General features: G+C 47.3%; 12 protein-coding genes across 12 annotated transcripts; 1 reads left to right on the top strand and 11 right to left on the bottom strand.

Moving 5' to 3' along the window:
• Positions 1 to 380: 380 nt before the first annotated feature.
• Positions 381 to 874, bottom strand: N7484_009135 (uncharacterized protein; the record flags this gene model as incomplete). The annotated part of the gene is made up of 2 exons (XM_057119522.1): positions 381 to 516; positions 663 to 874. The coding sequence occupies 2 exons, from the start codon at positions 872 to 874 to the stop codon at positions 381 to 383; spliced, it is 348 nt and encodes a 115-aa protein (XP_056969077.1).
• Positions 875 to 1,685: 811 nt separating this feature from the next.
• Positions 1,686 to 4,267, bottom strand: N7484_009134 (uncharacterized protein; the record flags this gene model as incomplete). Its single annotated transcript, XM_057119521.1, has 3 exons — positions 1,686 to 2,131; positions 2,187 to 3,567; positions 3,620 to 4,267. 3 exons carry the CDS (start codon positions 4,265 to 4,267, stop codon positions 1,686 to 1,688), a joined length of 2,475 nt encoding a protein of 824 aa, XP_056969076.1.
• A 754-nt stretch (positions 4,268 to 5,021) lies between these two features.
• On the bottom strand, positions 5,022 to 7,142 carry N7484_009133 (uncharacterized protein; the record flags this gene model as incomplete). The annotated part of the gene is made up of 2 exons (XM_057119520.1): positions 5,022 to 6,727; positions 6,791 to 7,142. 2 exons carry the CDS (start codon positions 7,140 to 7,142, stop codon positions 5,022 to 5,024), a joined length of 2,058 nt encoding a protein of 685 aa, XP_056969075.1.
• A 551-nt stretch (positions 7,143 to 7,693) lies between these two features.
• N7484_009132 (uncharacterized protein) lies at positions 7,694 to 8,593 on the bottom strand (the record flags this gene model as incomplete). The annotated part of the gene is made up of 4 exons (XM_057119519.1): positions 7,694 to 8,056; positions 8,107 to 8,247; positions 8,303 to 8,331; positions 8,419 to 8,593. 4 exons carry the CDS (start codon positions 8,591 to 8,593, stop codon positions 7,694 to 7,696), a joined length of 708 nt encoding a protein of 235 aa, XP_056969074.1.
• A 1,013-nt stretch (positions 8,594 to 9,606) lies between these two features.
• N7484_009131 (Frag1/DRAM/Sfk1 family protein) lies at positions 9,607 to 10,552 on the bottom strand (the record flags this gene model as incomplete). Its single annotated transcript, XM_057119518.1, has 5 exons — positions 9,607 to 9,743; positions 9,804 to 10,009; positions 10,064 to 10,306; positions 10,364 to 10,445; positions 10,498 to 10,552. 5 exons carry the CDS (start codon positions 10,550 to 10,552, stop codon positions 9,607 to 9,609), a joined length of 723 nt encoding a protein of 240 aa, XP_056969073.1.
• An 800-nt stretch (positions 10,553 to 11,352) lies between these two features.
• N7484_009130 (SGNH/GDSL hydrolase family protein) lies at positions 11,353 to 12,210 on the bottom strand (the record flags this gene model as incomplete). The annotated part of the gene is made up of 1 exon (XM_057119517.1): positions 11,353 to 12,210. One exon carries the CDS (start codon positions 12,208 to 12,210, stop codon positions 11,353 to 11,355), a length of 858 nt encoding a protein of 285 aa, XP_056969072.1.
• An 856-nt stretch (positions 12,211 to 13,066) lies between these two features.
• On the bottom strand, positions 13,067 to 14,582 carry N7484_009129 (uncharacterized protein; the record flags this gene model as incomplete). Its single annotated transcript, XM_057119516.1, has 4 exons — positions 13,067 to 13,571; positions 13,628 to 13,917; positions 13,970 to 14,443; positions 14,505 to 14,582. 4 exons carry the CDS (start codon positions 14,580 to 14,582, stop codon positions 13,067 to 13,069), a joined length of 1,347 nt encoding a protein of 448 aa, XP_056969071.1.
• Positions 14,583 to 15,333: 751 nt separating this feature from the next.
• N7484_009128 (uncharacterized protein) lies at positions 15,334 to 16,113 on the bottom strand (the record flags this gene model as incomplete). Its single annotated transcript, XM_057119515.1, has 3 exons — positions 15,334 to 15,486; positions 15,569 to 15,875; positions 15,935 to 16,113. 3 exons carry the CDS (start codon positions 16,111 to 16,113, stop codon positions 15,334 to 15,336), a joined length of 639 nt encoding a protein of 212 aa, XP_056969070.1.
• Positions 16,114 to 17,061: 948 nt separating this feature from the next.
• N7484_009127 (uncharacterized protein) lies at positions 17,062 to 18,148 on the top strand (the record flags this gene model as incomplete). The annotated part of the gene is made up of 3 exons (XM_057119514.1): positions 17,062 to 17,200; positions 17,257 to 17,358; positions 17,493 to 18,148. The coding sequence occupies 3 exons, from the start codon at positions 17,062 to 17,064 to the stop codon at positions 18,146 to 18,148; spliced, it is 897 nt and encodes a 298-aa protein (XP_056969069.1).
• A 105-nt stretch (positions 18,149 to 18,253) lies between these two features.
• Positions 18,254 to 19,573, bottom strand: N7484_009126 (uncharacterized protein; the record flags this gene model as incomplete). The annotated part of the gene is made up of 1 exon (XM_057119513.1): positions 18,254 to 19,573. One exon carries the CDS (start codon positions 19,571 to 19,573, stop codon positions 18,254 to 18,256), a length of 1,320 nt encoding a protein of 439 aa, XP_056969068.1.
• Positions 19,574 to 20,014: 441 nt separating this feature from the next.
• On the bottom strand, positions 20,015 to 22,054 carry N7484_009125 (allantoate permease; the record flags this gene model as incomplete). Its single annotated transcript, XM_057119512.1, has 10 exons — positions 20,015 to 20,187; positions 20,241 to 20,325; positions 20,377 to 20,493; positions 20,547 to 20,633; positions 20,690 to 20,805; positions 20,856 to 20,981; positions 21,028 to 21,428; positions 21,484 to 21,578; positions 21,642 to 21,836; positions 21,887 to 22,054. Coding segments are annotated over 10 exons (1,563 nt in total), but the record flags the coding sequence as incomplete, so codon positions are not given.
• An 890-nt stretch (positions 22,055 to 22,944) lies between these two features.
• On the bottom strand, positions 22,945 to 24,526 carry N7484_009124 (sugar porter family MFS transporter; the record flags this gene model as incomplete). The annotated part of the gene is made up of 2 exons (XM_057119511.1): positions 22,945 to 24,275; positions 24,325 to 24,526. The coding sequence occupies 2 exons, from the start codon at positions 24,524 to 24,526 to the stop codon at positions 22,945 to 22,947; spliced, it is 1,533 nt and encodes a 510-aa protein (XP_056969066.1).
• Between the last annotated feature and the right edge of the window lie 1,282 nt (positions 24,527 to 25,808).

The following is a 25,808-nucleotide window of genomic DNA, read 5'->3' as shown; positions in this document are numbered from 1 at the left end:
CGCACCTGGAATTTTCTCTTCACACATCTCCAGATTCGGTAATTTTGACATATAGATGTTATATCAACTTCGAATGTAACCATATATCACCTAGATTATCTTTTTTAACCGATGAACTTCGTTCTCGATTTGAGCGTCAACATCATAATTATCCTCTTCTCCCCTTAGTGGAAGCACGGTCAAGTAATAATACTAGGTGCAAGCAGCTACCTACGAGATACACGAAAGATATAACAAAGCCATCAATTTGATTCGAGCGGGGACGAAATAGCCCGCGGTATTAAAAAAAAAAAAAAAAAAAAAACCTCCAAAGGAAACCATCTAGAGCCTCAAGCAGGGCATGGAAATAGTACTAACACAAGAGAAATACACTATACAAATCAAGCTGATCCCATAGATGACCCCATAGCTCCTTCTGCCTGTCCATGCGTGTACACCTGGTTCTGTTCCAAGACCACGGCGTAAAACTTTCCCTCTTCAGAGGTATCGTGGTAAGGACCAGCCGAGAGAACGGCCCTATGTAATGATTAGCCACAGCTCGGCTCAGTTTACTGGTCCATCAGTGAGTCCTGGAAGCCTTGAATGGAAAAGAATACACATGAGAGGGGAACAAGAGCGAGACAGACTCGAGAAAACATAACAAAACAAAAGAATGAACATACCACCCCTTGTACTTGGGCTGATTAAAAAGCTCTGTAAAAAACCTCAAGCTTCGTAACGGCAGTTCCAGGATGGATGGTAGCTCCGGCCCATCACCGCAGACAGGGAGACCGAGTTTGTTGACGGGGAGGTAGACGATCTCCGCGCTGTTTTGCGGGTTGCGCGTCTCCTGGAAGATGAGGAGACGGCGCGAGGGATGATTTGGTTTGCTCATGATTTGAATGAACTTGATACAGACTGAATCCAGTCTCTAGGACTTGGACTTGGATTTGGGCTTGAGGTTTGCGCTTCTGGTGAATGATATTGTCGCAAAACCCGGAACCAGCACCGACTTTTTGAGGTGGGGTTTCTGCACTCTTATTCGCACTTTGAGCGCTTGCGCCCTGGACTCAGAGTTAGTATTCATGGTGTTTACGATGGATGCGCCTGGGCTACCGTTTTTGCTTCTGCTTTGCGACCACGTTCCGGCGCGCGACAGAGGCTGCTTATCGCGTCTTGGCTGATTGCCGGACGCGGGGCAGAAAAGGGGGCACAACACGCACTTGCGCTCGAGCGTTGGCGATGATGAATGGAATGCTAAATAGCACCTAATTGATGGAGAGTTATTCGGAGAATTCAATCATGTATGCGCTTGCTTCAAAGAATAATGTGTAGTCTTTGGTGGATCATCGCGTTGCTTTTATTTGCTGTGCGCGTCTGAAGTGGGGGTAGTCAAAGTGTGGATTTTTACTAATACTATGTAGTTTTACATGCGGATTATAGGATCATCAATTTGATAGGTCTGACAGGTATATTTTTTACTCAATCTATTAAACTTTAGTTTGGACTGCAAATGTAAACAATGTAGAGACTTGGGGAATCATGCTACTAGGGGCCAATCGTACATGAACATAAAACAAGATGGAGAGAAGGAAAGACAAGATCATTGGGTATCATAGTGAAGTTAAAGGAAAAGAGATCGGAAGGACATGTACAGAAGCATGATGCACACAGAAATCATACTGGGTAAGAGCCCAGTGGGGGTATTAAGTATCCAATTCTCCGTCCAGCACTCTCCGTGCGGCATCCAATCGTCGTCGAAGAACCCGAGCGGCCTTCAAGTCGGGATCAGGAGAGGTCGTGATAGCCTGAAGATCCATGCAGACATTACCCAGACTCGAGAACAGTTGCTCTAACATCTGGGTATCATCATCATTGATGCCGCCAGCCGAGGTTGGAGTCACGGAGCCTGGGTGCGGGCTGGAAGCGGCCCGCACGGTGGAAACGAGGGAGGAGACGAGAGAGGTTGGAGTTGCGGAGCCGGTGGTGGCAGATGAGGAGCGGCCAGTCATGTCCACGCGACGGGGGGTCAGCTGTTGGTCTTCAACGGGAGTGACAGAGCCATTTTCTTCCCGAATCCCTCGGGGAGTTTCAGACCGATCAGTCTCAATGTGTTGGGCCTGGCGGCTTTGTGAATGGCGATGTCGCAATTCTGCTCGGGGTTAGTTGGAGTGTTGGAGTGGTATCAATGGAGAGACCAAACGTACCATGGTTGAACTTCCGGTCCCAATATAACAAATCATCCTCTTCCTCTTCTGGGATCTCCCCCTCGGTGGCTGTCGCGAACGTGGCAACCGTTGAGACGGACATGGCACTGTTCGTGCGCGAGTGTCGCACTGATCGGCCCGGCCGCGTCGTCTCGACTGAACCACGGGAGCTTTGGCTTGGACGGCGTACCTGGCGGGAGTAGTTGCCCAGGGCACTGTGGAGAATGAAGTGCTCATAGTCGAATGCATCTTCTCGTTCCTCGTGGGGCCGAGTATCAACACCGGGAAACTCATCAAGGCTTTCTAGGTCTTCATCAAGCGGTTCTCGCAAGATTTCATCCAACGCCTCACGGTCGATATCGCCATCCTCAAAGTCCCCTTCCTCGGCATCTTCGTACAGACTTTCAGCAACAGATTGCCGTCCATCGTCGTAAGCCTCAGGTCTTGAATTAGGCCAGGCATCTGGAGCCCGAGAAAGGCTCGCGCGATTGTTGTCCATGGGGCTTTCTTCAGTCCGTTCAGATTGCTTGACCTTGTCAAGTTGCTCGTTAGAAGAGCGAGCCTCGCGAGCATACTCTGAGCTCACATCTCGTCGACCATTTGACCCACGGCTGCTTTGTCCCTCTCTCAACTCGAGAGCATTGGCATACCAGGCATCAGCTTGCGTCAGAGGACTCGGCGTACGCAAGCTCTGTAGACTTCGACGACGCATGTTGTCCTCCTGGGTCCGAACTTTGAGAGAGGAGATCTTGATGTGAAGGCCTTTCATTTGATATTGCAAGTCACGCACCTGCAGCTGAGACTGTGCACGACTTTGTGGGCCAAAAGTACTGTATACTGGACTGAAGTCTCCTGGGTTGGAGTTTGACTCGTCATCTGCCGAGATGCCCAGTCCTCTTGGAGAGTCCGATGAGCTATTCTCTTCAGGCACAGGGGATTCTATGAGCTGCGGTGAATGCACGGGCTGTGGCGATTCTGGACAAGGCGGTTTGATAGATGGGGTCGACGACCGGTGCGTCAAGTATGCGCGAGTCGGCTCATACTGGAATGAGCGCTCATCATGGTGAAATGACGAAGTGCTGGCACCCATAGCACTTACGGAGCGGGATAGGCGCTTTGTATCGTTCGACATACTCGACTCAGGAGGGAAGTTCGTGTCGCTGTGTACCCGCGAATGCCTGTTGTTAGGGGAATCCTGCGAGGATACGAACGACTGCCGTCGTAGCGTGGATGGTCTGCGGTCAGTCCGAGAAATTGACCTGTACAGTCCGCCAGCCGGCTGATGCGCGCCCAGAGGCTGAATATTGCCCGGCGCTGAGGGCGAAGGCGAAGGCGTGAGGCGCGTAGTAGAACGAGCGCGGTTCAGATTGCCCTCCATGAGCTAAAAACGGGTCAGCATTCCTTGGGGATACCATGCGCCAGTCCTCACATACCGTCAAACGTTTCTTTGCATTTTCCAGAATCCTCTCCGCTTCGCTACTCAAGATCGCTGAGGAGTAATCCTCTCCGGGACCTTTGCCCGTAGCAGCAGCCGTAGCAATTGCAATGGGACTACCCGATATACTGGCACCACTATCAGGAGACAGCACTTTCTTCACCTCCTCGTTCTCAGCACTCGACATGCTAATCACTTCATTCGGAGGCGACACCTCACGAACTGTCGCTGGAGAAGTCACCTCCCTTGGACGTGCACTCCCCGCACTAACCGTGGAGCTTGAACTACTCCACGCATTATCCTTCGCGTCAGGAGTTCCCTGCGCATCCCCGAGCCCCTTATCCTGGCCCTCTTCCTCATCAAAACCCCCCAAACGCGCAGGCGACAGCTCCTCCCCGATATCAGACAAGCGTCTCGGGTTGGTAGTGACGTCCTCGTGGGTCCAGGTATTTCGCGAAAAATTCTTCTTGGCCCGGCTGCCGGAGCTGGCTACACTGGAGCTGGCATGGGGGTCTGACGAGTTGTACCGAGCATTCAGGTTGGATAGGTAGACGAGCTGGGAGGGCGGAGAGGGAGTAGAGGATTCGCGTTCGCTACCGTCATACGGCAGGATCATGTCCGGGTCGGTCAGAGTGAGGGAGGGCATGCGGAAGGCGGGAGCCCTGGGCCGACAACCTGGAGGATATGAGGATATGAAGAACTGGAAAAGACCGGCCTGGTTTTGTACCCTGAAAAAGCTGCCCCTAACGGACGGATTGGATACGGTTTAGCGTGGCTAATGATCATTGCCTGATTGGGCAATCGGGACTTGAAGATTCAATGCGCTTTTTACAATCACAAGTCTTCCATGTCTCGAGGGCTCATGTAGCTTGTACGGTGGCAGCTGGTCGTCATCTAGATTCAGAATTCTCTATATATGCTATGCTACCTCTACCTATCGCCTTTCACCATTAAAGCGCTAACAATCCCCATTGTGTTCTTTTAGCTCGTAAGTCTAATTACCGGCATGTTTGTGTTTAGTGGAACTGTCTTAGCGCCCCATTTTGATATCTCTTGTACAGATACAACTTCTAAGGCAGGGTTCCAGTCGCACAATGATGCATGAGCCGCACAATGCAAGGCATGTCTCGCTTGACTCCTAGCAATTTCCAATTCTCAGAAGACAACAGTATTCGGGCTGCCGTTGAATGGAACGAACCCCTGAGAGCCGCGGTTTCAAACCATGGGAGCTCCACTCGGTGGGGAATTTAATTTCGATCACTTCTACTGTACAAATCTCCTAGGGCAAAATGAAGAACTTGTATGAAAAATAAAATAATCGGATGCTTTTTGGTTCGCAAACTCCTTTTTATACCTTAAGTACACATATTACATCAAAAAAAACAATACCCGCTAGATGTTTATAGCTTCTGCAGCAACAACTTGGCGCCGCTGCTGGTCGGGCCGGCCTTCTTGCCCTCTGCGCCCGACGCCGAGGCCTGCTCCAGCGCCTTCTTGTTCTTCTTGAGAGTCTTGAGCAGCTCGCTCTTCTTCTCAAAGTCGTCTGACTCAGCCAAGGCGACAATCACAAACACGTTCGCTCCGGTAGCCCACTCCACAATCTCATCGCGGATCTGCTCGTAGAGCAAACCGTGGAAGTTGAGTGCGGGTTCCACCTTCTCGACAGTCTTCTCGGCGGGGTTGAACCGGCCGCCTTGCACAAGTGACTTGAGAAGACGTCCAACGGAGGAGTCTGGGGTGTCGGCCTTGGCCTTGGCGGCTTGGGCTACAGCCGCAAGGGCGGCATCCTTGTTGCCATCGGCCTCGAAGAGTACCTCACCGATGAGCTGACAACCAAATGTAGTCTCAAGCAGAGTCTCGGCACGAGCGGCAATGAGCTCGAGCAAGGTCGCTGATGCGGCCTTGACCAACTCTTGGCGTCGGATGGAGGCATCCTTCTTGGAGGTCTCTTTCCGGACCTCACGGACCTCCTTGAGCACCTCGTGGTCCTGCTCGGGCAGGAGCCACTTAACGCGGTCGCCAGCGAAGGGGAACAGAATGGGAACACGGGCAGTCAGATCGTTGATCTGGTAGAGCAATTCTTCATGGCGGGCTTCCTCGGGGTCGTTCTGGTTCAAGAGTTCGGGGAAGATGGCCTTGGAACTCAACTTTGTGTCATCAATAACTTCGTATGCGGCAAGCAGGACCATGTGGCCGTTCATATCACCAGCCATCGCCTTGATGGTTTCGCGGAAGAAACGCAAAAGCAGCTTACGATCTTTGGCATTGGCATAAGCCAGAGTCAAGCTCATCAGGCGCGAACCGGACTGAGTGAAAGCCAAGTTTTTCGCCAAATCACCCTCCTCGTCGCCCTTGATCAACTCAATGAACTCGTTCGCCTCAGAGCTACCGGGCTTGGTAGCAAGGAAGTATTGCAGCATAGCATCGTGCAGAAGGGTGAAACCAGTGGACTTCTTCTGAACCAGCTGGTTAATCAGCTCACGGAGGAAGTTCATAATGGGATTCCGCTTCTCTGGGGAGGCCTCCAGAATCTTGCGGAGGTCCGCCGACTTCTCCTTGTCATCCTGGAAATGAATGAACTCGGGGCCGTACCACTCGCGCAGGATTCTTGTGCGCTGCTCCTTTGTGGCGACTGTGCGGTAGATATCATCAAGAATCCAAGAGCCCTCGGGGTGGCGAATGAGGCGCTTGACATGTCCGTAGAACTCGGGAATGATGAGATCCCGAGTCTCAGAATCACCATGGACAATTAATTTTCCAACCAAGAACTTAGCGTAACGGCTCTGGGCCAATTCCTTGTAGCTTCCCTTCAATTCCTGTGCAATTCCCTTGCGCTGCTCCAAGTTTCCGTATTTCAAAGCGGTCTGAATGACACGAACAGAGTCGTGCTTGAACACGAAATCCCGAACGCGGCCAGTGATGATTTCGAACAGCTCCTTGATGAGCTTCTTTCTCTGCTCCAGAGGGACGTGGGACTTGCGGCGCAGCTGCTCCCAGAGCTTCTTGGAACGGGCAATCATATCGGCATTGGGCTTCGCGGCCTTGCGCTCCTGTTGAAGAGCCTTTTGCTTGATGTGGGACTCGCGAGACGCATTCGCATTGGGGTCTGGAAAAGAGATATCTGTTAGTTTTTCTGCTCCGAATATTGCACCGCCATGAGGAAACATACTTCTGTGGCCTTCAGGCTTGTCATCCTCCATTTCCTCATCATCATCCTCGGCGGCTTCCTTCTCATCGCTCACATCCTCCATATCAACATCCTCCTTGGGAATCTCATCAACCTCGTCGAGATCATCGTCGGAAGAAATGTTGTCAATATCGAACTCGTCCTCGTCCTCGGATGATTCCTCCTTCTGGACCTTCTTCGACGACTTCTTGTCGCTCTTTCCAGACTTCACGTCCTTCGATTTAGACTTCACTGGCGCAGCGACCTTAGATTTCTTCGCGGGTGCGGAGGCCTGCTTGCTCCGCTTTCCATTGCGGTCTTCTTTGGCATCGACGGGACGTTTCACACCGGCCATTGTGGATATATGAGGTAGCGACTTTTGCTACGTCTCCGGAACCGGTTTAGAAAAAAAAGTGGGTGAATATCCGAGCTGGTGATGCTCGGCGTGCTAGAGGATAATTTTTTTGGTTTGCGGGCGGAGGAAGTTTTTTTGCCGGTTCCATGTTTGCACAGTTTGCAGTGATAAGACAAGGTGAAATCTACGCAGTAAATGTATCAGTATCAGTAGCGTTGAGGAACTTGCAATTCATTTGGACGTACAGGAATTAAAAGAGATCCATGCAAGTGTTGAATTGCAGATGTACGTCATCGATCTATGAAATAAAGATGTATTGTCCAAGAAAAATGATCTCTTGCAGCGATTATCATCCACAAGACAAAGAAATGTACAATATGCGAGTCCGCAAATACAATCAAAGCAAGCCGTATAACGCTTACAGCCTACTAATTCGTATCCAACAGGAACTACCCAGTCCCAGGATATCATAATAGAGTGCAAACCCCCCAGATGAACTCCAAACGCCTCTCATAAATCAGAGCCTTATCAGCAAGTTTCATCATTCATGCTCATTCGCGATTAATTTCTGGCGTAGATGCGGTCATGGGCTCAGGCTTTGGCATAGAGCACATCTCCGATCCCCCGCCGCTCTGCCCGCGCTTCCTGCCAGGAATGTGGAACCCAAAGGAAGTAGACTTGCCAGATGACGGCGCATCGCTAGAATCGCCAAACCGGGCGAAAATGCCCTTTTTCTTAGGCTTTGCCTCGTCGTTGAGTCCAACGTCCTCGAAGACTTCTTCTTTCATTACGTCGGGCTTTTCGAAAGTTGTGGGTCGCATGGCGGGCGATGTAACTCGGCAAAAGCGGGAGTCGAGGGAGGTGCGGGATGGGACGGCATCGGGGTGTGATACTGGGGCGCGGGCGGATATATCCTGCGGTCGGGTCAGTAGTGCGCAGAGGGACAAAAAGATGAGGCGCATACAAAAGACCGGCGGTAGGAGTCAAAGGATTCGCGCGATATTGAGAATGGTTCGTTCTCGTCCACTAGATCGCGATGATGATTTGACGACCGCGTTGAGCCGGGGTAGCGGGACCAGAAACTCTGCTTCTCTGGTGGAGAGGGCTGGAGGTCATTTAGTTCCTGGCATATAATGCTCAATTGCAAAGAAGTGTCATACTGGAAGATAGACGCCGCTGTCATTCACAACTGTTAAAGCGATTAGCATGAACTTCCCCATTGGTTTGTAGCGACGATATCGGCCGCCCTAGAGCGATTCCAGAGACTAGGTCATACCACTCAATTTATACTCGGGAGGCACCCCATCATGGCTTCCCCGTACCTCGATTGGTGTGGGACCAGGACGCTGGAGTTGACTAGGTGGATTGTTCTCATTGTTTTCGTTGAAGCCAACGGTTTCCCCGCCATTGGGCTGGGGTTTACGGCCGAGGAAGTTGCGGAATGGGGCCATATTGGCAATGGATTCTGGGTCACAATGGGGTAAGGAAATGGACAAAGATGAGCGGATGGCAAAAGTATCTCCACAACTTCACATGATCAGGCCATGGTTGGGTGGGGAGTGTACAGTATGGGGATAATGATCCGATCGTCCACTGCCGAGCGCCAGGGCGCCGGCATCTACGTCATGGGCATTCCGTTTGCTTCGGGGCTATGCTGATGAACACTTCTTCGCCAAGTAATAATCCCTGAACTGGGGGCGGCGCTGCTCGAAACGGAGATGATCGAAATTGAAGTTTTCATATTTCCTCTTTTCAATTTCTTTCGGGGCTTCCAGGTTGTGGTTGGCCATGGTTCCTGAATATAGTTTGATCCATACTTGATTCCGGGGCCTTTTACCTTGGGAATAAAATTTTTTTTTTCTCTTTCAAGAAAAGGATAAGCATTTCAAAGAAGCAAAGGCGTTATCTGTATCAAACCGGAGAAGTATGAAATGAGGATTCGTACATTGCAATGGAGAGTAAATCCATGAGGACTATTGGTCTTAAGGTTTGACCTTTGCTTTGTGTTCCATCTATAAGCCTAATATGTGACGAAAATAGGTAATCTGTCATGGATAACCTAGTGGAAGGCTCACCGCCAAGTCCGCAACCTTGCTTCGGTCACCTGACCAGCAGGTACTGGTGCCTGGTACGAATCCTGGGGTCGTCACTTCACTCGCGCGAGTAATCCGCGACGCTGTTTGGCGCTAAGCAATGAAAGTGACCCTTGAGGGAAGCAATTCTGCAGAGACACTTTCACCCTGGGATGGCGTCGCCAGAATACACCGTCTTGTTACAAGGAATTGGGCTACTTGGTGAGACAACCATATCTTCTTTTTTTATTTTTACCTAGGTATTATTCATTTCACCTTCGACTCACAGTATCTTCATTGTTTTATCAACCTTAGAAATGCAATCTATTTCGTCTGTTTGAACGTTGGAATAAAATCTATTTTCACACTAATGTACAGGAAAAGAAAACAAATCAGATCATCAGCCTCGATGAGCTCATATCCATCTCCAGCTGTTGATACTCATGCCTCGAGTCTGAATGTTTTTGAGTTGACGGTAGTAAATCGATGATGAAAGAAAGTATATAACCAGTGAATGTCAAGGCAATCACTGTCCAAGCACTAATTAGTCAAACCACTCCCACAAAAAAGATATCGGGACTATGCTCACCCCATTCAAGAATAGCTGCTGTATTCTTCTCGATGGTTCCTTGCGCAGCAGTAATGCGAAATGCCAAAATGAAAGCCAGCTCCACAATGACAAACGACAACTTGATCACAAAACTCGCCATGAGCATGCGTTTATTGACGCGATTGGATTTACCCAGATAAAAGTAATCTATGCATATAACGGCTGCACTGACCAAGTAGCCCGTCCTGCAGAGAGTAAGCAAAGTCTTCCTTTAACAAGGACCCTTGAAATAGACTCACATGAAGACGGCGACAAAACTATCGTGCAATATTAAATGATCGAGGTTGTCAAAGACAGACAACATTACCAATCCAAGGCTTCCAAAGATTGCAAAAAGGAATGAAAGGTACATGCAGACTTTGTTGACATGTTCTTTATGATGCAAGAATTGGTAGAACGAGATGTTCATGAATAGCATGGTGATTATGCTTCCAATCATGAACAATGGCTTCAATTCTTGTGCACCAATGTCAGAGATGAAGCTGGTGACATCATATTAGTCCTCACGATAGAACATGCAGGAGAGCATGAATACGCACGGTATAGTCTGCTCAGGCTTCATCCTGCCGAATCTCGGCTCTCCAATGACGACCCAATGTGTTAACATCGCAGAAAGCATGGCTAGAAATTTGATTAGGACGACGATGTGACTCTGATAAGTGGTCCTACTTACTTAGCCATGTTGATGCAGAGATCACAGGAAAAAGCCAGAAGAGATCGATCAACATCATGTGGCGATCGGACAGCTGAGGCGCTGCCGACCTCAGCACGTTGTTGACGTGAGTATAATTAGTTGTGGGTTGGAGGAGAGCCAAGTCCAAGTCTGGAATTATTGACAAGACACTGGGGGAACAAATTTGATCTGGATTCCCCTCAGGAACGAGCAAATGACGTTCTGTAGCCCTTGCGTTGATATGGGGACCATGAATGTCGATCCTGATTTGTGATACAATGTACTATTGAAATGCTTTCTTGTTGCTCATAGTTTGGGTGATCATCCTTCTGATCGTCACGGGAGAATTTATATCCTTGATACAGATTAAACGAATTGTATATAACAATCACTTGGATATCTAGATTAGCAGGGTCCTTTAGAAAGAAACCCGTTGTTTACTTGAAACCAACGGCCAAAACATGTCCAACCCAAATCGTGGTCGCGTGTTGGCATGTTCTCCTGAGCGAAGGGTAAAATATGTGGGTCGCTTACGACAGGGTCTCCAGAATGAACCCCCTTTTGTTCTGGCTAAGCAATTAAAATGACGATCTGTTTCGCATGTAAAACCCTGAAGCAGGTGCAATTCTCTCCACAGTTACCCCTTACTTAAGCGCGTACTGTACCTTACACATATAACCTTTTAACACCCGACATACCTGCATAATTCAACCCTAACGGCTCAAAACACTAACCCTAGTATCCGAAGATTTGGGACCCTCACTTTCCCACGGGGACAGGGCTCATTAATGGGTACTATTTGGTAATCCTATTTCTTTGATCGACGTGGGTCTGTCTCCGCTTTCCTTTACTTAATTATTCAGCCTGTCCTGGTGTGTCCTTCCGGATCGTTTCAAGTAAAATGCCAGCAACCGCCTTCATTCCATCAAGATTAGGGTGAAGAACAGGCCCTTTCCGGATGATGGAGGACACATCAAAGCCACCAACCCAAGGCTCCTCGCTACCAAGGGCATGTTTCAAACTGAGTTCGTGGATTGGAATCCTTTCACACCAGTCCGATCTCGTCGCTGCTGCCACGGCATAAGCATTCTGTAATGTAGATGCCACTTGAGAATGATAGTCAATCCTTTCTTGATTGAAAGGGATGTCAATGCGAGGCTTTGTGGAGGGGCCCAGAACAGCAAGGTATTCTACCAGATAAATGCGTGCTTTCGGGGCTCTTGCGTGTATCTTATCAAGGGTGTCACCTAGTCTCTCAGACAATTCCTCTGGCGAGAGAGGAGTAGACGTTTGTACTGTTGGTTGGGAGAAGATAGATGTAATTGACTTCACACCTTGCACGAGCGCCATGACAGCCGAGCCTAGCATGGTTGCGGACCCAGCGTCCTGAATCATGTTGCCGATGTAGCCGATGTCATTTCCGCCGGCAGTGACGGTGATGATGTCTGCATCCTCGGGCACCGACAGAATTTGAGGTGGGAATGTATCATTTGAGAAAGGTGTGCTTTGTGGATCAACCGTAATATTGAGTAAGGTTGCGCCAGAGACTGATAGGTCGGTGAGATCTGCATCTAGCTCCTTGGCCAGCAGATGAGGGTAATTTTGGCCGGAGCGAGCCGCAGAAAGGGGTTCGATTTGCGGGGGGATGCCAGGGCCTGCGGCGAAGGAGCTCCCCAGGCTCGCAATTCGGAGTTTCTTGTTCGCAGAAGTCATGACAAGCGAAGGTGCAGATGTAGTTTCTCAAAGTTGCAGGAGGGGTTACATGGCTTAGTTTGAGGTTAAGTTCGGAGGTAGAAATTGATGCCGATGACATGGTTAGCGCCAAATCTCGGGAATTGCTCGGGAATGCGACCGAGGTCGCGTGCTTCGGTTGAGCCACGCTTCCAAGGTGCTGTATGCTCTTGGATCTGTTGAATTTGATTTCAGTATCATGTCCATAGTTCAATGTGCTTCATTTCTAATACAAGTGTTGTTACAATGGATCAAAAAACACCTAAATTTTTTTAGAGACAGGCTGGAGCTACAGTGCTCCGCCTTCAACCAGTCGTACATCCTCTGCTAACATTGTCTAAATATCTAGAGAGTAGTAAAGGGACCTGTCCTGATAACCTAAGAGAAGACGGAATTGAATATATGTAAAATCCGAGCGTTGACAAATCATGCACAATGCAGTAGCTTATACTTGGTGGCGCATATATCCGGGATAATGTCTGGCAAAGTTTTGGTTGCCCTTGCCGCTTTTTGCTTACTGAGTAAAACTGACCATGCCCCTAAGCACTCCACCCCGCTCACTGAGTATTATATAAAAGCTCTGACTTACTCACTAAGCACTCACTGAGTATTATCTGGACTTCCGCAGGACCGAAGAGTCACTTAAAGTGAGCCCATAATGAGCAGCTCTCCGAGCTCTAATTTCCCTCTATGTCAAGGAAGGAGAAGAATCCCTATATTTTAGGTTCCCTCCGTCCTTAATAATTACTTTTGCAGCCAACATGAATCATATTGCCTTGTAATGTATTCTAAAAGAAATATCTACAGGGTCCTCTGACATATGTGTAAACTAATACGACTAACAACTTTGGAGTGCCTGATATCGCCAAATATCTTCCAAATCAATCCTAATTATGTCTGCAACGACAAAGCCCATTTGATAGATTCGGTCGAGAAGTTTTAATATCTTGCGCTTCTTGGAATCTTCAGAGACGTTAGCTCCAGCCATTCTTAGAGGAAAAAGTAATAGTACTCCAGGGATCCCTGAGGATCGGAGAAGTCTGTCACTTCGTTCTAAAATGGCATCAACGTGTTTCTCAATTTCATATTCCTGTAGCGAAGGAATCAAGCTTTCTCTCCAGAACGAGTGATATGTGAAATTCTTGCAATGAAATAGGAGAAGACCATGAAAGTTGGCCATAGCCAGCCCGCAGGGTGCCTCTGTAATGTCTGTAAGCGGTTCGTTTTTACTCTGCCACTGCATAATTTCCTTTTGAAGTTCAATTCCCTGGGTAGCAAGTGCATCCAAAGTCAGATCTACATCTACCAGGCACCCCGTTAGACTTTCAGTTTGGCTGAAAAGACTGTATAATCCAGGTTAGATAAATGATAAGAACGACTAACCAATTGAAAATCTCACCTATGGCTGAAAGAGGAAGTCTTCATCATGAGTGTGAGGATTGTTCCCACCGAATCCCAACCATCATTTTTCTGGAAGGGCATACTGTCTCCAGAAACCGGCCATCCATCTTGTGAAAGCATTGTCGACTCTCCGTATAGAATAGTTCTGTTGATTTCCAAGATTTGAAAAGCTTTAAACAATTTCTGCCAGGAGGGAAATCTTTTGGTGTTCTTCATCGATTGCAAAATTTGGGATGTACCAAATACCATGTGCTTTGCCCATTCATCCGCCGAAGTTTTGGTCATTAGCTATATTCAAAGATTAGCAAAAGAAATGTGTTATGGATCGCTCGGAACTTACTTCAAACAAACCAAGAAGGAATGTGCACCAGAGCGTGTCTTCTTCACAAGCTGAAAGGCCTCTTGATATTTGGAATTGGAGAGCTTGGATGGAGGCCCCATAAGATTTCAACGCAACATAGTGAGTTGATTTATGTCTACTCAGTGACCTGACGGAACATCTTCTGCTAGCTCTTAGTGAGCCAATGGCAACGGCTATATGCCAGAGTGGAGGTGATCTGCTCACTAAAGGCACGAGATCCCCATGCACTGAAGCAAATTCTCTTGTGAAGTGGCTTTGATGGAGAAAATCTGCAAAATGATCTAGATACACAGCATGAGTGGGACTATGCACTTGCTGAGGAACCAGAATCATCGGAGAGGATTTGGTAGATTCCGCCGAGAAGATGAATCCAATCTCTGCATGCTTTACCCTTTGTGCTTGGCATATCTTCCCCGTTCGAATACAGTACTCGCATGGGGGACCTCCTTCACACTGATGTCATGTATTAGCTTTATTATTGATAATGCCCACTTTCAACTTGGGTTGCTTAGACCTTAATTCGCCTCGTGGCACAAGGTTGACAGCGCGTTATCCTTCTTCGCTGGTCCAGAGGGCCTATAGTTCGCTTCATCTCTCTTTCTTTATGCCCTTGTCATACGCCCAACGTAATTTATAGCTGATGGTTCACGTGCCCAGGTTTCCAGAAGCTGTATGAATAGCAGAAATGCACTGAAGCCTAGAGATCCGCTCTAGGCAACCACCAAGTCGATGGCCGTCAACAATGCTTACCAAATCGAATTATTTGTGTTCGACTGGCTGAGCTTTAGACTTGCTAGTAATGAAGGAGAGAAACGAGAGAATGGAAAAGGGAAAGTCTACGAAAGTGAAGCTTAAGTAGTCAGAGGAAGGCACTAGTCACAGAATGGACGTCAACAGCTAGGCCAAGGTTTCAAGAGTGCGGGCCCACTTAATCGACTAATATCCGTGAGTCACTCTTCAACCATCGAAGGATATGGTAACAAATCAAGTTCAGCATTCATTCCACGATTCATTTTGTCAAAAGTTTTGGCGGTTTCGCAGGTGCCATGCTCGATAGTGGTATATTGGCCATCATAGCTTGGCTATGTTAGACTGCTAACGGAACTTCTCGCATGGGCGTGGACACAAAGCAAAATATAATATTCGAGACTCAACTAAGTCATCAGAGTTATAATACTCTGACCAATTGAAAGTCAATAAAGATAGCTATAATGAGGATCAGGCAAACAACTAAGCCAATGGCGGGCTGTCAATGCATATTGGAGGCATTCCAACCACTTCGCCTCCGCCCCAATAGTTATACAATTGCAACCCTTGCCGCACGTATCTCGGCACGCGCTCATCTATGCCGTAGATGAGGCATTGGCTTGAATGTTGAAGTATTCAGTAAGCGCTCTTGTTCGCTCCTCAGTAACGAAGAAATCGTAGCCGACCACGTAGTTGCAGTTATTGACGTAAACTGTGACTGGAATCGCACCTTGATACATAACGTTCCACTAATAGTGACTTTGTTAACACTAGTCTTTTTATTGCATACCCGAGACTCTTTGGTGGCATGGGGCCCGTTGGGGAACTTACAGATGCCACATGGCCTTCATAGAATCGCCTTTTGACCAGTCCGCCAAAGATCGCCTTATTGGTAACGAGAAAGTCCCGTGCAAACAAAGGAAAGGCTGAGTTGACATATCCCCTCCAAATCACCGGAGTACTGGCGCTGCCTGGATAGGTTGACAGTGTGTTGTCTACTAGACCATCCTGAGTGGTGTTGGCGTAGTCGAAAACTGACGAGGCCAAGCCATCATCAGAGGCTTCACCAACAGAGACTATACCAAGAGATGGCGAGTTGCTGATATGGCCCGCCGTAATGTGAGACAGATTTTGGTTCCTAAGACCTCGGTTAGGGTATGAACGGAGAAGCATCGGACGTAAACATGAATCTCGTACCACTTATGCTGGATGAAATTTGCCGTGAATTCGTCCTTCACCACTGGGGGAGATGGCTCCTGGAACCCGGAAGCATATTCAATCAAGGAGGAAGAGAATGGTGGGCAGCTGGAAAATTTCGACGCTGTCACCATAGGAGAGGTGACAAGCAATGCCAGTGTAAGCAGGACGAAATGCATGATCAAGTACTGGAAAAAGGAATCTAGAGAAATGATTTGGTTCAAAGAGTTGGCGGTGCTTGAAGCTTGCTGTGTAGATGGCTTTTCCTGATACTCGCGGTCTCTTTATACCATTGAGAAGGACTTATTCCCGCTCCTCTGACAGTCGATGGCTGCCTCCAAAGATGCCCACATCTTCGGTCGCGTTCAATTGATGGCTCTTTAGGACACCGATCCGAGATTAGGCCTTGCCAAAAAGTATTCCCCTTGAATATTGGTGCCTGGAAAAGCCCACGTCTAATGATTTCCTAATTTTAAGAATATTTACGTTAGTTGTATTATTGAATAGTAGAACCTGGGGTAGTAAGCGCGTTCAATCAGTTCCCAATTCGGCAATAAAGATAAGCTCAAGTGGGTTTTTTGTGTTTCTGCCCCGTTCCCGCCCCACTTTTATACGTAATGAACATCGCTATCGTCGCCGCCCTTACATCGGGATTTGAATTAAAATAGAGGTTGGTGCGAGGTGGAGAAGTAGTAGTAGTATTAGTAGTAGGATTCATTTGCCCGATACAGCTTGCCTCTAGCAATGGCCGCTATGCAGGGGTGCTGTCGGGCCTGTCCGGCAGCGGTAGGAAAGCCCCACTTGGCAGGCATTATTTTGTCTATATAGGTGCATATAGCCGTCTTGCTCGGTTACCAGATCTGTGCCCCGAAGCGTGGGGTATAGTCAAGGACGCCCACGTTCATTCATAGCCCGACAAGCACTAAATTATTGAATAATTCTAAAGCGGACTAAATGGCAAATCTGCTGCTCTTCCCGCTTCTTCTTTGATCTAACCATCTTTTGTGAGCTTAATGCAAAGATCCCATGGAATTTCACCAACATATACCTATGATCACTATTCATTACCAACCGAGCACCACAATCAAGTGGTAGAAGAATCTCCATTCTGACCTCTTCTAGTCCAAATGGCAGACCAAAAAGCATTACACATGTCTCCCGGGATTCCTCATAAAGGAAGTAGACCGGCGGATCTCAATTACCCTAGGTGGTTCGGCGGGTCTGCTTCATGTATGGCGGTGTTGCTTTCGCATCCTTTTGATCTCAGTAAGTTAACCCAGTAGCAGCTTCCTCGTTGAAACCCTTTTAATTATCTGTTTTAGTCAAAGTTCGAATGCAGATGGTACCAAACGGGGCCAAAGAGGGGTTTATTCGAACTGGATTTCATATTATTCAAAATGAGGGAACGAGAGGGTTATACCATGGTGTGAGTATGACCATTAAATTAAGCTCATTTAAGTTACACTGACATGTATATTGGTAAGCTCTCTGCTGGCTTCATGAGATCAAGTGAGTGGATATACATATATCTAGAAAGGGCTCCACTGACTTCATTCAGTAACATATGGAACGTCTCGAATTGCTCTGTACGAAGAGCTGAAACTGTCAGCCAAAAAATCGGACCAGCCTCTTACAGTCCCAATTTTGGCTATAATGGCAGCAGTCTCAGGATTTGCAGGTGCTATCATCGGCACACCTTCGGATATCGCCAACGTGAGAATGCAAAACGACCGTTCTTTAGCTGTTCAAAACCGTCGCAACTATAAGAACGTCTTCGATGCGTGGATTCAAATGAAGCGCCACGAGGGTTGGAGGGCATTCACTCAGGGACTCTGGACGAATTGCTTCCGTTCTGGAATTATGACAGCAAGTCAGCTGGCCTCGTACGATGCATTCAAAAGATTGCTGCAAAGTATCGCCAATACGAATGAAGAGAGACCATCAATCCACTTCAGTGCGTCAGTGCTGGCTAGCTTGGTTGCAACATCGATCTCGAGTCCAATGGATGTGATTCGAACCCAGTTGATGAGTTCTTCGCAGAAGAAATCCGTCTTGAATATTGTGAGGCAGCTTACGCGGGACGAAGGATTCCGATGGCTATTCCGGGGCTGGACTCCTAGTTTTATTCGATTGGGGCCTCAGACAATTGCTACATTGGTGGCGTTAGAACAGCATAAACGGATTTATCGGTTGATCAAGACGGGGAGAGACTAGAGCCAGGGGATGCTGAGGCTTCTTAGATAATGGTGATTCAAATTCAAATTTCAAGTTCAATGTCAATGTCAAGGTCAATTTTGATGGAAATAAATAGTGAAATTATCATTGTGTCTGCTCAACCACATCCTTGATTGCACGAGCCACATACCCGACATTCTTGCCATTCAGTCCACTCATGCTCATGCGCCCATTCTCAAGCATATAGACATGATGCACCTTTTTCAATCGGTGAACTTGTGTTTTTGATAGCCCAGTGTAGCTAAACATGCCGATCTGTCGCGTGATATGCGACCAATCTCCTTTCGTGTTGTTCTTCTCCAATTCCGATCTCAAGGCAACTCGGACCCCTTGGATCCGCAACGCCATTGTCTTCACATCTTTCTCCCACTGTGCACGTAGCCCAGAGTCAGACAAAATGGTAGTCACAACTCGAGCGCCGGATAAAGCAGGACAAGAGATCTCAGAGCGAGCCAACTTAATCAAGTGCGTGTACGCGCCCTCAGCGGAAACAGATGGATGCGTGATAAGATGCAGCGCCCCAATACGCTCACCATATAATCCAAAATTCTTAGAAAAAGACTGACAGACGAGCATACCGGATGGTGGACCTGACATTGACGCAGATGAATGACTGAAAAAAGTTGAGTAGAAGTATCGGATTGCCCATGCATCTGCATCAGGATCACCTGAGGCAAAACCTTGATAGGCGCTGTCAAAAACGACAAAGAGACGCTTGCGTCCCACGACATCGACAATTCTTTTCCATTGCTCATGTGTCGGATCATGTCCTGTTGGATTATGAGCACAAGGATGCAGGACCACAACATCGTTTTCTTCTGCTGAGTTTTCGAGCTCAGCTATCATCCCCTCAAAGTTGAAAGTCCGTGACTCCGCGTCATAATACGGGTAGAGCCTTTGATTAATAGCTGGACCGGCAGTCTCCCAGATTGAATAGTGGTTATCCCAGGTTGGGTCGGAGATGAAAACGTTCTTTGGGCGGATGTAGCGCGCACAGAACAAAGCGGCAAGATGATTTGCGCCCGTTCCTGCTATTGTCTGTAGAGTGCGGATATTCTGATGATTTGCCAGCTCGTCACCGAATAGAAGCTCTCGCGCTTTCTGATTGAAAGCGGCGTGACCGGTGATAGGGAGGTATTCATGGTTGAGATTTTGGTTATGGAGACTCTCCTCAGCCTTGGGCTTGATGTTAGTAAGGCTCAATGTATACGGACCGATTTGCATGTTATGACTCACGGATCGAACACTTGGTAGAACCCATGGCTGGCAGTTCTCGTCACGATAGACTCCTTGACCGAGATTGACTTTGTCAGGAAACGAGTCAGCGTTGTAGGCTGCAGTGAGTCCAAAGGATTCAGCCAGTGGTAGAACTGGCAGCTCTTCAAAGCAAGATTGATGATGCATTCTAGATATTTATCAGATATGAAATATGAGTAAAACAAAACAGGCCTAACGATATGTGCTCTTGAAATGTGAAATTAAATTTGGGTTGCGGTTTTATGTACAATCGGCAAGCGATCCTGTCGCCGAAAAGCCTCTCGGCAACATCCACAGGTGGCCGCTTTCATCGCAGACAGCGTATAAAAATTGTTCAAAAACCTGGACGCTCTGAGTAAGAACGCCGAGTCTGATTCGTTATTTTCTCCAAGTGCCATTAAAATGGAATTCTGTCAAGAAATATACTTCTTGTGCTCACCCTGTGCAATAATAATCGGGTCATATTCTCAATCATTGGAAACTTCGCCGAACTCTATATTGACAACGAATATGTTTCAACAAAATCATCAACATTTATCTACTCAAAGACAATAGAGTACTCTCTTGGAGACAAATTGCCTCGGATAACTACTCTGGCCCGACGGGTGTAATTTTGGCACCAGAAACCTTGCTGCCATCAATAGACGAGCTGTCAATGGAAGAATGTCCCGACGATTCAGGACCAAACCCTTCAATTTCCGTATTTGCCTCTTTCTTCTTGTCCCACCAAAGTAAAAACTGAATAGAAGCAGTGACAATAACTTCAACTAGTTAGCAAAACCGACTTATGTATGAGTTTCAGAGGGTGAATTACTCAATAAGATCTGTAATATGATTGACCAAAGGTATCCCTCTTTCGCAGCAGGGAAGGCTGTGGTTTTCCATACAAAGTTGGGAGCCTGTATCATATTAGATAGGGTCCATGATTAACTTATAGCAGAATGACATACCACCGCCTGTACAACATACGCAAGGTCGTTGGCCAATGCAATGATCAAGGCTCTCTTTTCGGTATCGGCTGAGCAGATTTCATTGATCCAACTGAGAATCAGCGGACCGGCACCATTCTAAATGCGAATGTGAGTAACGTGGATTTTGTCAGTCGGCATTTTAAGCTTACCCCAATGAAACTGAGCCAGTAAACGACCGTGCGACCGGGTATGTTTGTATAAAGAGGCATCTGTCGCAAAAGCACATCAAATATGAGCTACAAGTAGTACAATTAGTATAATAGTATAGATCATGGTAGTCGCTACTTCTTACCGTAATGATAGCACCAGCGTAAATAAAGGGCCAGCGTAGACCTTTGCAAGGTCCATCGGACAGAAAGCCCCAGATAAAGGCCACCACGATGAAAATAGCGGTTGTGATCAAAGGCACTGTAGGTGAAGGTCAGTATTGTCATGTAACAATGCAATGTCAAACTCACAGTTGTCAATCTGAGCGACTGAATAAGATGTGCCCGGGACTGGAGCAGGTGTTGCATTGAAACTCTTGAGCCAGTATCCCATACCAAGTTGGGCAATTCCATTGTTCCAGACAATATAACACAAGGCTATAACTGTTAACTTCTGTCGGGTGCGGTTGAAAGATGGACGTACGAAGAAGATATGTGTGCCAGCTGGATAGAATCCTCTTCACCTTGGCCATGGTCCAAGGTTGTTTACCAGCGCGACCAATTGCCTTCATACGCCTCACCGAAAGATTATGTTCTTCCTCGGAAGTCCACCACGTCTTCTTGCCGCTTTGTGGCAAGTTCGGGAAAAAGAGAAAGCCAGCAAGGGCGAGCGGCAACGTGATGATACCATCAATAATAAAAAGCCATCGCCATCCTGCTCGACCTTCCACCCCGTCCAAGTTTGTGTAGGCCGCGGCCTGAAGAAAGCCACTGAAGATCGTGCCGATTGAGCCCGCGAGCCAGAATATCATTGCTCGCTTGCCGATTTCACGGGGTGTGTACCAAGATCCGAGGAGATAGTGAATACCGGGGTAGAATCCCGATCTGTTGTGTGATGGGTCAGTTTTTGTTGCGTTAATGGAAAGACTAAATTGCTCACTCGAAAATTCCAACGAGAAACCGAAGACCGTAGAGAGCTTTGTAAGTCTTAACACTTGACATACACATCGTGGCGATTCCCCAGCCAACTTCGAGCTACAATATATTAGTATATGCGCTGAAGAAAGATAAACAAAATTGGGAAAGTAGTATACTTACCGAAGGAATGACCCAGCGAGGCGAGACTCGAGTGAGCAGTAGATTGCAAGGAATTTGTCCAATTACATAGCCGACAGTGAAGATCGAAGTACTTGTCACTAGCTGATTGCCGTACATCTCCAGGTCCTCCTCCATGCCACTAAGATATGCATTTGTGACATTTTGAAGGTCTAGGTATTTGAGAAAATAACCGATCTGAATATCTTAGCTTTCTCCAGGCTTTCTCGGCCATAAAAATAACTCACGGAGGCAAATGTAAGTACAAATGCATCAAGCTTGAATAAGAGCCATCGCTCGTCGCTCGGTAACTCCCAGGTGTCCCAGATGTAACCTTTCCACGATTTTGTTGGTTGGACTATATTCTGCTCCCGAGGAAAGTTGGCTTCTGTGTCGATCGCCATGATTGAACTTTGCTCTGGTCATCCCAATTCCGAGACGAACTTGATTTAAATAAACAATATGCTGGGCATGACCCCATTACGCATCTTGATCACGTCACTTCAAGTACCTATAAAGCCTTAGCGGTAGCAATTTTACCTCTGCCATTCTAAGCTTTGGAGCAAGATGGCGAATATTCCTGTTCTATCGGCCTTCAGAAATTATATTCTCGTTAAACCATCTCTCGGGAACCTGATCAAAATGAGCAAAATCTCCTGTAGACCTATATTATCCACAGTATTCTTAACCAGGTCGTAGCTACGTCGAAGGCCTTGTTGTAGTGGTGAGGGGGTGGTGTTATGGCGCAATCGTCTCCATTTATTATATCTTCCGCGAGACTTACGACGGGTGAATTTCGGGATTGGCATTGGTCTGCACATAGAGTCCCTAGATAGTAAGCAGGATTAATTCTCACAGTGAGTATCGGAATATTTGCCTTTTCTTCCTGGCCTGGAATAGCAACTTCCTGGATCCACCAAACTAGTCGATTGCTCGAGACCACTCTCTAAGTAAATTGTCTTGCGTTGAGACATCACATTTAGTTTGCATTCAGCAAAGTCATAGAAGGTATCATGTTAGGTGAACACGAATGTTTAATAGATACAAAATAATCTCATATAAAGGTGATTTGATTGATCGTGGTGCATTCTAAAGCAGAAACACCATGATTACCGTGTTAGATTAAAGGATTGCGAAATTCTGACTATCTGTACTGTCATCGTACCTTTTTATTGGACGTTTCAACAAGACCATTCTTATCATATCCCTTCATAATAGTTCATGTACTGAGTTGACTTCAATGCATCGCTATATACTTTGCGCTGAATTTTCATCACAGTCCAGGGTGGAATTCTTTGCGAAGTGATCAAGCCTCAATATGGGCCACTTCAGTCGCCTTTTCTTCTCTTAAAAACTCGGCAAGATGTCTCCTTGGTAGCTTTTGGGCGACTGAAACCGTGTCGAAGATACTCGTCGAGGCTTCAAAAATCTCGTCAATTTCTTCAAGCGAGCGCTTTGCCGTCTCGGGAAAGAAGAAATAGATGACTGGAACGAACGACGCATTGAGACAGCAGTAGACAATAAAGTACTTCCAGCCAATATCATCGAAAGCCGAGGGTGTGACCTCGGCAACCAAGAAGTTGAACAGCCAGGAAATTGCAGTCGACAGTCCACACGTTGCGGCCCGAAGATGAGTTGGTGCGATCTCACTCGCATAGAGGAAGGGAATTCCGAGGAAGCCAAGGACATAGACAAAAAAGTAGAGATAAAGAAAAACCACTGCTGCCTTCAAAGCAGCAGGATTGTCAGGCTGCGATGTGAGGCCAGCAATCAAGGCAAAGCACACAGACATGCTGGCAGCGCTGAACATCATGAGTTTCCTGCGTCCAAAGCGATCCACCGTCCACGCACAGCAGAATGCTCCTATAATCAAGACAAGCTGCGACGATGCAGCCAAAAGTCCTGAATCAGTGTGACCGAAATGAAGCTGTTGCTCGTAAATAGTCGGGGCATAATAAGTGATCGAGTTAACTCCCGTCATTTGCAGGAAAATCTGAGCCACGGCGGCAATTACCACCCGATGAAACACTCTCTGAGGACCCATCTTAAACATAGCACCCAGGCGGCCTTTGTTCGCTCGATCCAATGAGATCCGTATGTCTTCTATTTCCTTGTTCACAGTGTTGCCGCTTTGGTCTTCATCATACAGTAGTCCCAGAGTATCGCGAGCCTCTTCCCAGCGATCCTGTTTGCATAGCCAACGAGGACTTTCGGGTAGTGAGAAAATCGATATACAGACAAGAAAAGAGAGAAAAAGGGTAAATGCCAGAGGGAAGCGCCATGACACAGAGCTCGGCTGAGTATAAGACATGCCGAAAGCAACCCACAGTGCCAAAGCGATGCCAGATCCGCAGAAAATCCCAAATGCAGAGACATGCTCACCACGGTTCTCTGCCTTTGAAACTTCTGATTGCCACACCGAGACCGTCGCAATGATGCCCCCAGTGCCAAAGCCCAACACAATCCGCCCGACGATGAATTGTGCGAAAGCGAATGACGAGCATTGGATTATGGCTCCGACGCCTTGAACCACACTGGCAAGAAATATTGTTTTTCGACGACCCAAAATGTCGCCAAGGAAGGTGCAGCCTAATGCTCCAAAAACTCCAAACAGGGTGTATAGCGCGACGACCGTGCCTACATGGGGTCAGTTGCTTGGCTTCGGTCATTGTCTGGGGTCATTTACCTTGGATCCTGGAATTCTCCTTCTGCAAGGACCCTGTCGTGGAAATCGTATTCATTCGCGGGAACTGAAGATTAAATGTCGAATCTGAAAGAACACCACCGGCAGCCGATTGATTATAACCAAACGTCATGACACAAAAGCAAGCTTCTACCCAGATGGCAAAATGAAGCTTTGAGCCTCGTAGGCCCCAATATGGTGCCATGTTGACGTTTTAAAATTCTTGTTGACCAGAGAGATACGTTTCTCTCCGCTGGCAAAAGGTGGCCAAGTCTTCTTATAGCACCTGAACAAACAGGGTCCAAGCCTGCCCGACGGGGTAGCTCGGTCCGCATACTAGCGTGATACCCCAACTTTGGGATGGCATGAAAAGCTTAACAGTGTTGTTTGGGGATATAGCCGACTTAAATGGCTCAAGGAAACCGAAGCGGAACTTTGTTGTCCGTGCCAACCTCCATTCCCGAGGTCCCTCCATGTTAAGAATTAGAAACGTAAAGGGTTCGAAAATCTAAAACAAGGCCGATCACTCAACGTATATAGGTGTCACTTCCACTCTTTACAATTAGGACTTTCTCTACTAAGTAAACCCAAATAGAGAAAATAAGCTCACAGGAATGAGGGAGAATGAGGGGAAGACAAAAAAGAGGAGAAGAATCGGGGTTTGAAAAAGAGGGGAGGGAAGAGGGGGGTTTTGTACGCGAAGATCGCGCCTTCTGATTTTGGATATATCGCGTCTTCTTAAAACAAATGAATGATGCATACCACCTGGCAGACTCGATAGAAACGGTTGCAAATTATTTTGCTTTAGATACATCAGACATTGTTTCAGAGCTAGACGGTGCCACTTGAAGACCGAACTCAAGGAAGCTGATTTGAAAGTCGAGGAGAAAAATACGAAGAGAGTTAGTCGAGGGAAGAGAACGGTGGACAGAAGGTGACTGTCTCAAGGGACATGCAGCACGTGGATAAGCAGCAAACAAACAACTGCTACCTGGAACCTTCCATCATCCACAGGTGTACGTGACCTGATTTCTGTATCTGACCTACTGAATTGATAAATATGAAGATACATTCTGATTTTGAGGCACTTTGAAAGAAATGCTTGTGCTGGATTTTGGTTAAACGTTAAAGAATTCCCGAAATGCAACTACCATGTATCAACCAACTGGCATGCATGATCAATGGTTTGGATGACTAGATAGAGCTTTATCGGATAGATACTCCGTACTCCGAGCCATGATGAAACTGGCAGGTATATTCCAGCCCCCACAGGTTCGCTACTGCGGTCCCGTAATGCCTGCAGACCCTTCCTACCATAACAAACTTGCCGCCCCCAATATCACCCAGTGAAACAACTACAGGGATTTATCGATGCATATAAAAAAATCTATCATTGAACTATATGGAATCCTATGGCAAAACTTACAGTAGATGCTTCACACCTCTAGTTGAGAATTTCCAGTAACGACCTCTTCCCTAGAGTGAAA

Source organism: Penicillium longicatenatum (genome assembly GCF_028827895.1).
Source record: "Penicillium longicatenatum strain IBT 33135 chromosome Unknown contig_6_segment0_segment0, whole genome shotgun sequence".
Taxonomy (NCBI): domain Eukaryota; kingdom Fungi; phylum Ascomycota; class Eurotiomycetes; order Eurotiales; family Aspergillaceae; genus Penicillium; species Penicillium longicatenatum.
Note: the sequence above shows the minus strand (reverse complement) of the source record. Positions and strands in the feature narration are given on the sequence as shown.